Raw genomic sequence first — 15,684 nt, forward strand, 5'->3', positions numbered from 1 at the left:
GCCATCCGTCCTACCTACATACCTAGCCCATCCATACCAACCTTCCAACCATCCATCCTACCTACCAACCACTCATACCATCTGTCCTACTTACCTACTTACATACCAAGCCCATCCCTCCCTTCCTACCAACCCCCACTCCTACCACACAGCCCAACCCCTCCGCTAGTCAGTAAATATTTAACTTAAGCACCAAACGTTGTGAATTTACGATCCAATGAATTATCAGTACGCGTTCCTGTGCGCACCAGTCACAATTATGAATACCGGTACTTAATAATAAGGAAACACTAATGGCTAGAAGTGATGGCGATATGATGATGATGACGATGATGATGACTTAAAAACAGTACCGTAAAAACAACAATCACAATCCAATAATAATAATAATAATAATAATAATAATAATAATAATAAACATTAGAAATAAATAATGATGTAGTCACGTAACAGCAGCAGCAGCAACAACAACAACAATAATAATAATAATAATAAATGCGGGATAGGCTATACCTCCCGAAATTCTTGGCTCCACCGCAGAAGCACGAACAAAGCTTTTCCACATACGAACGTCCTTCATTAACTTAACCACTTCAGCCACGTGGCGTCCTAAAGTTGTTCACCAAATGATTTTATTCAGGCCACAAAGGCATCTCGGTAGTGACGGGATTAGGGAGGAATATGCCTAATTCCACCTCCTTGTCTCTCAATAATAAAATAAATAAACAAAAAAAGCTAAAAAGCTAAGACATTGATAAAATATGACGCTATCGTACTGAAAAATATTAGTTATCATGACGGTATCAATATTTAGAAAAACAAGAGCTAAATAATCATCTCATTAAGATTATATGGTCACGACAGGCCTCTCTCTCTCTCTCTCTCTCTCTCCTTCCAATATCACGCTCTCATAAAAAAGAAAGTTACATTTTTGCAATTTCCCAAGAAGCTCCGGGAGTCATTTGGAAATGTGAAGCGTGCTCTAGTGCCTGTGTGTGTGTGTGTGTGTGTGTGTGTGTGTGTGTGTGTGTGTGTGTGTGTGTGTGTGTGTGTGTGTGTGTGTGTGTGTGTGTGTGAGAGAGAGAGAGAGAGAGAATAATGGTAGCTCATAAATGAATATTAATATCCATGCACCAGATGTGGCCTGTTTTAAGATTTTTTTTTATGCTGAGAGAGAGAGAGAGAGAGAGAGAGAGAGAGAGAGAGAGAGAGAGAGAGAATCAATCCGGAAACAGAAAGCTAAAAAGGTAACACAATAATGATGGGGGCAAAATTATAGAGTTCAATCCTTATCTTTTCTCTATTTCCTTCCCAGCACTTTATCCTCTTTCCCTGTTTCTTTATTAATTTGGTTCCTTTGGCATATACTTCTCATTCACTTCTCCCCAATATACCATCTTTATTGTTCACGTTTCTCGTACAATCATCATCATCATCCTCTCTCTCTTTCTTCCTCCTGTCTACTATTTCCTTGGTCTCCCTCCTTCCTTCTTTCACTCACTCCCCCCTCCTCCTCTCTCTCTCTCTCTCCCAGTTTCCTCTCCACCATCTTCCTTCCTTCCTTCAGCCTCGTCCCCTCTCACTTTACTCCCCCAGCATCTTTACAATAGCAGGACTGTTCAACGCTTTCAACATCCACTACACATTACCCCAACTACCACAGCTACCACAACTACGGCTGCTACCACTACCACTATCACAGCTACCATAATAACACACTACTATTACAACTACCACCACCACATACTAAATAAAACTACCACAATTACTTCTGCCACAACTACCACTACCTCCACCCTAACTACCAATACCACATTTACCACTAACCACTACCACAACCACATCAAATAAACGGTAACTACCACAACGTAGCTATCACAACCATCTACCACCACCACCACTTCGACTGTTAGATTATTGATAGTCAGCCCTTAAGGATATCAGACTAAATAAATCTGCTCACTAACTTCTACTTCTGCTACTACAACTACTACTACTACTCTTACTACTACTTATTCAATACAATTACCGGTACAATCACTATACAAGTCAGACAATGATGCTCCATCGCGGCTTTCAATCTCCCATCAACAAAAAAAAGTTTCCACGCAAACAAATCCTCCCCCAGCACTTCCGTCTCTCTCTCTCTCTCTCTCTCTCTCTCTCTCTCTCTCTCTCTCCTTTTGATAACATATTCCCAAACCACAACAACCACACAAGAACCACAATTTCGTCTATCCCTCAACCCCACATCTACTACAACAACCACACTACCACAAGTTTCATCCCCTTCACTACCACACAACGAACACAGTAAGAGCAATCCCCATATACTACACAACTACCACATACATTGTACACTATTAAGTATATGGTGGTAGGTGGGGGCGACCATCATCCACTCACTTGATGTAGTACTACCTACTTCTTCCTTCACCTTTATTGTTCTATTTCTGTGCTTGCCCTTTCTCTTCCTACTCCTCCCTTTCTTTCCTGTCACCGGTGAGTACACTTCTTTCCACATCAGGTGGCTCTACACTAAGTGACAATCCTAATGGTTTCCTGTAACCCTGGACACCATTAACAATGCTGGGTGGTAACCATATAACCAGTTAACGGCGTGATGTGGACCCTAACGTGATGCCCCTGTTAACTGGATGAAGACAAACTGCGCCATCAACCCAAAAACCAAACCTCCACACGTTTCACCGCGCCTCGCTGTGGCGAGGCGTTGTCAACGGCAAAAAAACATCGGTTCACTGCACTTGACAGTCTTGCAGGGGAGGCTGTGCCTGTAGTTGATGGGTCCGCTCAGCCAGGCAGACGGGTTGACCAACAACAATATTACATAGGCTAATTACCACGCAGATCCTGTCTCTCTCTCTATATATATACCTTACCCAACCTATCATGTATTAACAGTATAAATAATTACAATTCCAGCTACCACAACACCACCACACAACCACTCTAACTAGCCAACCACACTGTCTTCATAACCACACAACAGCCAAGTACACCACATCTTACTACAATACACAGGCTTACCACACTTCATAGCCACACCACCAAAGACCGTCACGACACCACCACAACTCTGAACAATCACTCCACACCACACATCACATCATCACCCTACACAATCACATTTTCTGACTACCAAACTCTCTCCCAAACCAAAAGAACTACCACATTCCCTACGTTAAGCCCACACACACTTCTACATTACAGCACATCAGACTCTCCACAACCACACACAGCTAGCCTACCTCTACCACAAACACCGGACCACCATCCTCCCACACTACCATACCATACCATTATACTCATGCTTCCCTCCACCAAACCCTTAGCACACCTATATACACATTCTTCCCTCCACCACACTTCCACTCAAATACTTTCCTCCATCACACTACCACTCACATACTCCCCCCCCACACACACCTCACTCCATCACACTGCTGCACCTCCATCCATATACTTCCCTCCATCGCACCACATCACATAATTTCCTTCACCACAGCCCTTCCACACCTCTAGATATACTTTCCTCCACCATACCTTATCACACCTCCACACACACACTCCCGTCCACCACAGTTTTACCACACACATACTTCCCTCCATCTCATTACCACATCTCCACACACATACAGGTACCTCCCCCACTAAACTATCCCACCTCCACACGCCACACCCCCATCACACCACACCCCTATCACACCTCCACACACACACACACACCACACTCCTACCACATCCCCATCACACCACACACACACCACACTCCTACCACATCCCCATCACACCACACACACACCACACTCCTACCACATCCCCATCACACCACACACACACCACACTCCTACCACATCCCCATCACACCACACACACACCACACTCCTACCACATCCCCATCACACCACACTCCTACCACATCCCCATCACACCACACTCCTACCACATCCCCATCACACCACACTCCTACCACATCCCCATCACACCACACTCCTACCACATCCCCATCACACCACACTCCTACCACATCCCCATCACACCACACTCCTACCACATCCCCATCACACCACACACACACACACACACACACACACACACACACACACACACACACACACACACCTATCACACCTCCACACACACCACACCCCCATCATACACCACACACACACACACACACACACACACACACACCACATCTCTACCACACTTCCACACACACCACACCCCTACCACACCTTCACACACACCACATCCCTACCACATCTGCACATACACCACACTCTTACCACACCTCCACACACACACCACACCCCTACCACACCTCCACATACACCACATCCCTACCACACCTCTACCGCACCTGCACACACACACACACACACCCTTACCACACAGGCACACACACACATCACACCCCTACCACACCTGCACACACCACATCCCTACCACACCTGTACATACACCACACCCTTACCACACCTGCACACACACACACCACACCCCTACCACACCTCCACACACACACCACACCCCTACCACACCTCCACAAACACCACACCCCTACCACACCTCCACAAACACCACACCCCTACCACACCTCCACACACACACACCACACCCTTACCACACCTCCACACACACACACCACACCCTTACCACACCTCCACACACACACACACACTACACCCTTACCACACCTGCACACACACCACACCCCTACCACACCTCCATACACACACACACACACACAAACACAAGCACCACATCCCTACCACACCTGCACACACACCACACCCCTACCACACCCCCACTCTCATACTTTGCTCCACCACACACCTGGCGGCTACCTGGTGACCCGCACTGTGATCAATATACCCTTGCAGCGCCTTAGGTCAGGTCCAGGGCAGGAAGGAAGGGAGGGAAGAGGTGTGGTGAGAGAAAGGCGGGAGGGAGAGAGGTTGTGAGGGAGGGAACAGACAGAGTACAGTAGGAAGGAGGAACTACTGTGGAATGAAAGTGTGATGGATGGATGTGAGGAAGTGTGGAAAAAATGTTAAGACGAAAGAAGGAACCGTAGGGATGAATGGGAAGGGGGAACATCACACTACCATACACACTTCCGCCATACCACAGCATCGCACTGCCCTCTACCAAAACTGTAAGCTACACCTCTCCTACCACACCACACTACAACACCTATGCCAGCTACCAGGTGAACCGCAATGATCAATATACCCTTGCGGCGCCTTAGGTCAGGTACCGGGCAGGGATGGAGACAGATAGGTTGATGAGAGAGAGAGAGAGAGAGAGAGAGAGGGGGGGGAGGAGGGAAGATTATGGCGTGGAAATAGAAAAGTGGGATGGATGGAGGGTTGGAATGGAAAAAAGGATGGAAACATATGATTGCAGAGATGGAAGGTAGCGGTGATATGAGAGGAATGAATAGAGAGAGGGACGGAACATCATACTACCAAACACTTCCCCTCTACCAACACCACCACAACACATTCCGCCACATCATGCCTGTCTACTATCACACTACCACGACTCCTTCCTACCCTACCACACCTGTCTACTACCACGTCACACCTCACCCCATGCCACGACAGTACCTCCTTCCTGCCACACCACAACTGTCTACTACCACACCACACCACACCACACCACAACACCTTTCTACCACACCACACCACAGGTTGAGGGAGAATAAAGGGAATGGCATGACGGAAATAAGGTGGAATGAGGGGAAAAAAGAAGATGGATGACATGTGAGAGAGGAAGGGGAGAAGGAATGATCAGGAGGGAGGAAGGAAGAATAAGAGGGAGAAGACGGATGGAATGGGAGAGGGAGAGCAAAAGAATGAGAGACAGTATGGGAGGAAGGGAGGTAGGGAAGAATGAGAGGCATGAGAGTGTAGCATGGAAAAGTGGAATAGCAAAAAATGAGAGAGAGAGAGAGAGAGAGTCAGAAATATCAACCTCGTGCTACAAGAACTAGCTACTATAAACACCACTACTACGTATCACCACCACCACCACCATTCTCTCCACCTCCACAAATAAGCACCACCTCTCCCACTCCCACCACACACCAAGCTTAATCTTCTCAGTACGATGACGCCTTAGTGTATTCCTACTTACCCCGGATGATTTTATTCAACTTACGACAGCCCTTACTAGTGACAGGATTAACATCTGTGCGAGAAGGTGCAATTTATTTTATTCTCGCTAACGCCAGATGTGTTAAGGACAGACCCAGAGGTAATGAGGTTATGAAGACAGCATTTAACTCTGTTCATGGAGTACGTCCCAAAATAAATATAATCCAATAACACGATGACTGAGTAAACGATCACAGTGAAGAGTAAGAAGAAAAAAAAAACATTCAAACACTGCCAGACAAAATTATACTGTTGCCATTTTTAAACACTGACAGGTAAAGATGTTAAGAAATATCCAGTGATAACGAGAACACAGTCCTAAGTTTAAGTGCAGAGAAAGCCATTCAGATCCCGCGAACCTACCAGGCAAATTTTGGTGCCATGTTCTTAATTACTCGTACTGCTAGCAGGTGATTTTTTCATCCTTAGGAGATCCCAAGGTGAGGATAATGACAGCTACATCTAACCCTCTGGCTTGAGAAGTCTAGCAAAACTGACAAATTCATCCGGATATAACGCGACTAGACTTTAAAATGAAAAAAGTTATCAAAGTGAAATGGCTCCAGTAGAAAAAGCCATTGAAACTCTGCTTGCCGGCTCGACTTAAATGGCGTCAATTTTAAACACACTGATATGTGGCCCAGCTCAGACTTCTGCCTATCCACAACAAAATAAACAAACTTCCAAGTGTGCCCCACTTACCTTGTCCCACTCAAATAACTCGTTGTGTGTGTGTGTGTGTGTGTGTGTGTGTGTCCCATTTCACTGGGCTTGCAGTTGCTCAATTCTTTTTCTGCCATATTTTTCTCTTTTCTTCCTTTTGGGATCCTATTCTAACCCATCTATGGGTGGGAAAAGAGGTCTCGATGAAAATACCGACAAGGTTAATAAAATGGGTGGTCCCTATCCCCTGCTTCATCAATAATTCATCAATGTATTTATATTCTTCATATTGTTCGTTTGTTTCCATACCATTCATATTTCACATTACGAGTAAAGGGGTTTCAATCATATAAGTCCTTTTAGGCCTTTCATATCACATTTTATCTTCGCACTCGTCCAAATACACCGCAAACTTTTTATCTCATAGCATTGGAGTATTCTGCATTTTCCATACAGGATTTCAATATTCTTTCTTTCATCATCTAATCCGGCACTGTTGCACCATGGGGAATGTAGGAGCTTGGGGCTAGGCAAGTTGGTCCTGACACATGAGATGAGAGTGACCATTATATGAGCAATAAACCCCAACAATCCCTTGGATATAAACCTGCACCAGCTCAATCCAATTGGAGCCCCTTAAAGATCTTGTACCAAGAGGCATTACTTTTTGATACCTACTTGTAATAATCAAAGCATGGACACACAGTGCGAACAAGAAAAAAATAGTGTAATGCCCAATAACCCATCTGGATGACTAATTTGTGAAGCTATACTTATGTATAAGGTATTTATGTACTTTAGGCTGATAACTTTTCTGTAATCTCTTACTTCTAGACTCCTTAATTCAACTGAGGAACGATTTTTGGCAGTAAGGAAGTTAGAAACATTCTCTCTCAGCTTGCATCCATCAGCATGTTGATACTATAAAAGCTCACAAAGTCAGACTCTGCGTATGGTAGCTTGAAATGACACTCAATCTTTATCAGTGTACAGTACCGTATACGGTTGTATACTTGTCAACTGAGGTAAACTTGAACATTTGGAATCATTTTAATATTATACTGTTATTGTATGCTTGCTCTGCTTTAAGTTCACTTCGGAGGTTTAATCTGTCTATCTATCTATTACCAGACGCCATAATCCCGTAATGGGTGGCCATTTGATTTATGAGTTATTTGTTTTACGTGGAGGGGCACTAACTCTCCATCAACCTACACGTAGGGAGCACGTATGGTTTGCTTATATGGTTATCACCCAGCGTTGTAAACGGTTTCTTGGCTTACAGGAAACCATTTGGCTTGTCACTCAATGTAAAGCCACCTGTAAAGGAAAGAAAAGCAATAAGAAGTGACAGGAAAGATGGGTGAAATAGGAAGAGAGGAGGGCAGACACAGAAAAAGAATGATAAAGGCTAAGGAAGAAGTACGCAGCACTACATCAACTGTGTGGATGATGGTCGCCACCACCTACCACAACACAAGTTTAACCTTATTTTTACTTATGGAATGTGCTTAGGTTATCCAGTACAAAAGTATTGGAACAGGAACTCTGTAAATCAGAACTTTCCATACTCATGATGGCCAGTCCCTATTACTCCAACTCAATGGGATTAACTGTATACTTTACTCGTTGCTGCCACTGAAAGAGAATTATGCTTGACTAACACGTCACAATGAAAGATCTTTGCCAAGTGCTGAAGCAAACAGCATGGCAGTGGCCAGAACACAAGAATAAAAATTATTTCATTACAATGAAGGAGCCTATAGATTAATTTTCTAATCCTTTCCCTACAGGAGGTCATACGTAAAAAAAATAAAATGTCTGGCCACTGCCAGAATAAAATTATGGAAACATTAAGGTTTCTGGTAGTCTTATCACCAAGAGTACAGTGTCATACAGTACTGTATGCTTTCACAAATACACAGCAAACAAAATAACGCACAGTTCTCTGCTTACTGGACTACATATTCAAGACCTCTTCCATCAAGCTGCATAATTTATATGAACTGCAGTGTAACTGAATTATTATCCATCATGGCAATAATAATGTTATAATTAGTCAAATTAAAAACAATAAATTCTCTATCTATCTATTGTCAGATGCCTTAATCCCGTACAGGGTGGCCACAAACAAATCGCCAACACGTCACCCTGTCCCCCACCATTTCACTGCCCTGCTCCCAACTCACCCCCCTCTCCCATATACCTCTCCACTCAATCCCTCCATCTCATCCTCGGCCTCCCCCTTCCTCTCCCCCCCTCCACCTCACTCACATACACTCTCCTCGTCAGTCTCTCACCCTCCATCCTCTCCACATGGCCAAACCACCTCAGTGTGTTCCTCCTAACGCTTCCTATCACATCCACATTCACACCACAACGCTCCTTTATATCCTCATTTGTTAGCCTGTCTCCCTATGTGACTCCACAGGCTCCACTTAAATAACTCATTTCCACTGCTCTCACTCTTGACTTCTGTCTTTCCAACAACGTCTAAGCTTCACTTCCATACGTTAGAGCTGGTATTACAATACTGTCATGCAGTAACTTTTTCCCTTCTATGCTCACTTCCCTGTTTTTTATCACTGCTTTCAAGGAATCAACAACCTTTCTTCCCTGCTGTACCCTTTCAAGCACTTCACCCTCCAAACTTCCATCCTTACTCATCACACTCCCCAAGTACTTAAACGTACTCATCTCCTCACCATCCAATCTCACTGTACATTCACTGGCTTCACCTCTCTCAAAGACCATCACTTTACTCTCCCCTACATTCACCTTTAGATTCCGTTTCTTACACACACTTCCAAACTCATCTACCAAGCCTTGCTGTTCCCCTTCTTCACTTAACAACACAGTGTCATCTACAAACAACAGCACAGGGAGTTTCCAAACACTACCCTCTCTCACTATGGCCACTCCAACATCCACTGCCCTACCTTGTATCTCTTTTATTACCCCATCCATGAACAGACTGAACAACCATGGAGACATGACACATCCCTGTTTCAACCCAACCTTCAAAGAGAAAAATTCACTCAGTTCACCATCCAAACGCACAGCAACCTTAGCACCATCATACATACTCTTCACAGTATTCAACAACTTCCCATCTACTCCATATATTCTCAATACTTTCCACAATCCTTGTCAATCCACCCTGTCATATGCTCTCTCTAAATCCATGAAGGCCGCATACAACTTTTTTCTCTTCTCTAGAAACTTTTCCACTAAATATCTAAGAATGAATATCTGATCTACACAACCTCTTCCCTTCCTAAAGCCTCCCTGTTCTTCTCCAACTAATTCCTCTGTTACTTCCCTAACTCTGTCAATAAGTATCCTACCATACACTTTTCCCATTACACTAAGAAGACAAATGCCCCTATGATTACCACACACTTCTTTTTCCCATTTTCCTTTGTCTCTATCTATCTATTGCCAGACGCCTCAATCCCGTTTGGGGTGGCCACAAACAAATCGCCTCCAAGTCGCCCTGTCCCCCACCATTTCACTGCCCTGTTCCCAACTCACATCCCCCTCTCTCATATACCTCTCCACCCCATCCCTCCATCTCATCCTCGGCCTCCCCCTCCCTCTTCCCCCCTCCACCTCACTCACATACACTCTCTTCGTCAGTCTTTCACCCTCCATCCTCTCCACATGGCCAAACCACCTCAGTGTGTTTCTCATAACGCTTCCTATCACATCCTTTGTACAAAGGAATAATTATACCAGACTTCCACTCCTCCGGGACTCTACCTTCCTCCCAGACCAATCTGCACATCTTCCACATCCATTCTACTACTATCTCTCCCCCATGCTTCAGCATTTCACCACACACTCCATCAATTCCTGGGGCTTTCCCCAATTTGACTTTCTTCATTCCTTCCACAACTGCTATCCTACTGATTTCTTCCTGTCTTCTCACCTCCCTTCTCCCAGCCATTCCCCAACCACTTATACTCTTATTACTTCCATTCTCTATATTCAACAATTCCTTAAAGTGTTCTCTCCATCTGCTCACTTTTTCTCCCTTCTCCACTAGTAATCTACCATTTTTAACTTTCACTCCCCTACTAACTTCACTGCCACAGTGTCTTACTCTTTTCACCTCTTTCCAGAACATTTTCTTATAGTCCCTTCACTTTACACTCAAATTCCTTCCAAATTCCTCATCCACTCTCTTCTTACTCTCTCTTACTAATCTTTTCACCTCTCTCTTCCTTTCTACATATAACTCTCTCTTCCGCCTCTCAACTTCTTCCATGCCCCTATTTCTCATCCATTCATTGTATGCTTTCTTCTTCTGTGCCACAGCCTGTCTCATCTCTTCATTCCACCATGCTGTTCCTTGCACCCCCTTCTGACTTCTCTTCACCCCACACACCACATCACATGCTGCACATATTTCTTCTTTGAATATCTTGCACACACCTTCCACATCCCCCGTCTGTTCCAATTCATATTTACCCAATCGTTCCTCCACTCCTCTCTTATACTCTGCCTTTTTCTCATCCTCTTGTAACCTTTCCACTCTCCTTGCAGCTACTTCCTCCCGTCCTTCCCTTCTTCTATTTCTCCATCTTACTTGGATCTTCATTCTGGCCACCACCATGTAACGGTCAGAAAGTCCACTCCCCCAACCTCGATAAGCTCTTGCATCCATTACACATCTTTGCATCCTTTCATCCACACACACATGATCAATCATTGCCTTCCTTTCATTCAGTTCACCACCCACCCCTCTCATCAATCGTCATGTCTACTGTGGATCATTCCGTGCCTGAAGAGGGTATTGGCTATCACCAACCCCCTCCCAGCACAAATGTCCACTAACACACTGCCATTCTCATCTATCTCAGCTGGCACACCCCACTCACCAACTATTCCATCCACCTTCACTCGTAATTAAAAGAGATGCTTTGTGATCACAGTTGCCTATATGACCATTTTTACATTTTTAAAGGGTTTGGCCACACCGGCATGTGTGTGCCTTGGTTACATGATGGCATTTGTCATCCTCAGATACCATAATTTGAGGCAGGTTTCAGTGGCCAGATAATCTTGATGCCAACCACAATTTCTGTGGTAAGTTTAGCCCTTGCATGGAAAGACAAGACCTACAAGGCAGCAGGTTCCTTGGAAGAAGTTGTCTTTCTCCTAGTCTAAAGAGCTCCACCTGCCCAATGAAATCCCCCAGCAGATATAATTCTATAAACTTCACCTGTATTGTAAAATTTACTGAAGTATTAACCAACATCCAACCCATTACTACCTCTCATGGTGGTGTAGGAGAGCCTGAAGCTAGGCTAATATAGTCTTGGTCCTTTAAGCTGTAGGAGAGCACCCTACTTCCCTGGCAGCATACAGATGGCATAAAAACCTTCAGTCACCTCTTGAATTTGAATCATTGTGTGTTAGGGCAGTCTCCTCAGTCCCCGTACTGGCATCAGGCATACAAATGACATGCTAGTTTACTCTGCATCCAACTATTGACTTGTCTGGGTTACTGTACTAAGCAATACAAACAATGAGTGTTCCTTTGTGAATATTATAGGCTACAGAAATGTACAAGTATATAAACATACCTGTAGCCCTGAGTCTGAGCGCTGCATGTAAAAAAAAATAAATATAAGATCATTAATGTACTGTACACTGATATAAAACAATACATTATCAGTATCATAATACATACAAGTCCAAGCTGAATTACAAATTTCAGGTACAGTACTTGGACTGTGACCATCCAATTAGGTCAGTGGTAATACTGAATGATATTACGTATCCTACGTGGCTTTAGCTTGCGAGGGTTATTTCATTAATTATCTAAACTTCGGCATTACTGTATATACTAACACACTGGTGCTCTGGCAGGTAACTAGGTACTGCATAGGCTATGCAGATTCTGGGATGAACTGAACGGTTTTACCAAAGAAAGATGAAAGAAAGAGGCCAATATTAAGAGACAACAAGAATGCTAGCATTATACTGGAGGAAGATAGGGAAGCTGTTGGGAGGTGCATGGAAAGAAAGATTTACAGTACCTGTATATTATTCACGAACAGGTATGCTGGCAATGGTCTATTTTTAGCACAAGTATTCATGGTGCAAATTGGAAAGAAAAGCAGTCAACGATTCATTACATGATGCAGGTAGTGGATGAAAGATTCCAGTAAAGTGCAATGGATGCAGAAGTGTTAACTATGAGGAATTCCAAAAGAACCTGATCTATTTGTAGTAGTACATGTGTATGTAAAGTTGTTAAATAAGTGGTAATCTCATTTCGAGAGTACACAGAGTAAGTGATAAACTGTACCATGTAGAGGTGTGGGTAAATGATACATGAGAAAAATAAATGTTATTTTGGTCCCCAAACCCAAGTCTTCTTGATTCCCACAGTACACGAAATATCACAGTTACCTAAATTTATCACTTCCGAGTTCCAGTCTGCCAAAGCTTGGATGACAAAGCACTTTCTTAGGTGATTTTTCACGTACTGAAGCATACTTGTACAGGGCCTGATTACAAATTCAATAATTCTTCTATATATTTAGGGCACCTTTTATTTAGATAATGGACAAGTACTGTATCAGTAGCCTACTTTGTATGTCTGGACTGGTGTAGGCTACAGTATCAGTCCACAATCAAAGCTACACCTTATCATCGGAGGGAAAGTGACAGCCAAACTTAACCCTCACTGATTCTGGCAAAGTATGAATGTGGAATGGCTATCTGTAGGAAGACTAAGACATGTGACGTTGAAGTGTTGCAATGGCTAAGTTTATGTCATTGTTACAGTTTCTACATACCATCGGTAGGGCAGACAGGGTACAATGATATGAAAAGCACATGAAAGAGCATGCTACCAGCACCCATTGTAAATGTTTGAATTAAAACCCACGGCACATAGTACATGCATCGCAACATAAGTACCACTTTCTTATTGCAGTACTGTACTATATGAAAACAATGGGAGAAAATATATTAGAGGACATGACTGCTACTGTACACACCACAAACTGTCAATGAAAGGAACACCTATCTCCAAATTTTAACTCTTTTGTTTGCTACAGATACTTCTTCTTTTAAGCAAAGGGCTTAATATACAGTCAGTATTCTAATTTAACAAAGCATTAGAGCTACTACATACCTTAAAACCTCGTGATCTTTTACAACAGACGCAGGCAAGGAGGGTTGTAATGGAGGACAGCAACACTGCAACACCTAGCAGTGCATGGAGGTACAGCAGTCCTCCCTCATTACCTCCCATGCCCTCTGCTCCTGGGGGATGAAGAAAGTGAACAGGTATCAAATAAATTTGGTTGATATAATCTTTATACCAGTAGCTACTAGGTAGTGTACAGTATTTCACCTCTAGTTACTGTACAAAGTATCCTATATATTTACCAGTAGCAAGGCTATATTCTATTGCTAAGGTATGGATACAGTACCAGTACAGTACCAATATGATAGAGCACAGCACCTTGAATCCTACTATGGACACATATTGTGTATGACTAGTTACCAATCACCAATAGGGCACAAGCTTACCAGGCTTATTCAACATACCTACTATGATACAGTGGACACTCCTTATTCGTGAATCCATATTTGCAGTTTCAGTTATTTGCAAGTTACAAGTAGTAACCCATCTCAAAATTCACTAGTTTACAGTGTATTTGGGGATATGATACTTAACAACCTGTGCTATCAAACCATCTCAGAATACACTTTGAACAAGCTGATCCTAACATTAATTTACTTTTTGGGGAAAAAAAAAAAAAAATGCAATTATGGATGGACCTCTGTATTTCTGTAAAGGACCTACTATACCAGTATACCAAACCTGGTATAGCCTGGCCTACAGTAGCTTCTTTGCAGTTTATCCTATCAAATTCAATTATGCTCATGCATTTGACAGAATTTTTCACAGTTCACATTTTTAGTTCTTTTTTTCTTTCTATAATATTAAAAATTTCTATCATCTCCCTAACAGTGGCAACTAAATGTCTTTACAGTAGTAAGAATGCTTACCATACAGTACATAATGCCTCAGCTCTGCAAGTTGATTATGATAACTGGTACCGTACTACAGTACCCAACGTGATTTGGCAAGGCAGAATTAAACAAAGGCACAAACACAGGACTGAAGAATATACAGTATGATACTGTACTGTAACAACACTGAGTCCAACTGTCTTAATTTCAAATTATAACTACTGAAAAACTTAAGTTATTTGAAGAACAACACTACTCATATGATTTTGCAAAACACTTGTATATAGTCTGCACCTGCATACTGGTATAGTACTGGGAAAAAAAAAAAAATCTAATGGAACATGATTAGGTGTTTCTAACTATTCAGAGGTGGGCTACACAGAAACAAAATTATTTCTTACCTCTCTGTGGCAGCGGTATGGCCAGTGCTTGGCCAACACAACACACTCCCAAGACACACATCCACATAGCCCAGCCCCCCCACCAACCCTCCTCATGCCTCATCCTCCACACCATTTCTTTCTTTCAGGAGGACCAGGCTAATGGTAAGGGGTGCAAAAGGGCTGGAAAATCCACACAACACACCATGGTTGCAGTTTAATATTTTCTCTGCACTCTTTACCAATTTTCCATACAGTTCAAATACCACCACTCGATTAAAATTCTGAATACATATCACATGATTCTCCTTACAACACTAGGGTTCCAAAATAAGCAAGAACTGCACAATGCTTATATGGTGGGTTAACCTGGATACCTGGTACTTTAATTTTCAGTGCACCAGTATTCTTGCAACACACTGAACACACTCACTTTAGTGATCCATTACTGTTGG

At 43.1% G+C, this 15,684-nt stretch overlaps 1 protein-coding gene across 1 annotated transcript in view; it reads right to left on the minus strand.

Annotated features, from left to right (window-relative positions):
* Positions 1 to 14,761, minus strand: part of LOC145416709 (uncharacterized) — a 264,720-nt gene extending 249,959 nt beyond the window's left edge. Inside the window, exons 1-3 of the mRNA XM_080285643.1 lie at positions 14,698 to 14,761; positions 14,002 to 14,132; positions 12,440 to 12,460 (exon numbers count right to left, since the gene is read on the minus strand). Coding sequence (XP_080141769.1) covers positions 12,440 to 12,460; positions 14,002 to 14,132; positions 14,698 to 14,761 — 216 coding nt within the window. The remainder of the gene's footprint in view (positions 1 to 12,439; positions 12,461 to 14,001; positions 14,133 to 14,697) is intronic.
* Between the last annotated feature and the right edge of the window lie 923 nt (positions 14,762 to 15,684).

This window comes from Coenobita brevimanus, chromosome 107 (genome assembly GCF_032717465.1).
Source record: "Coenobita brevimanus isolate Jiangsu-jjx chromosome 107, ASM3271746v2, whole genome shotgun sequence".
In the NCBI taxonomy this organism is placed as follows: Eukaryota; Metazoa; Arthropoda; class Malacostraca; order Decapoda; family Coenobitidae; genus Coenobita; species Coenobita brevimanus.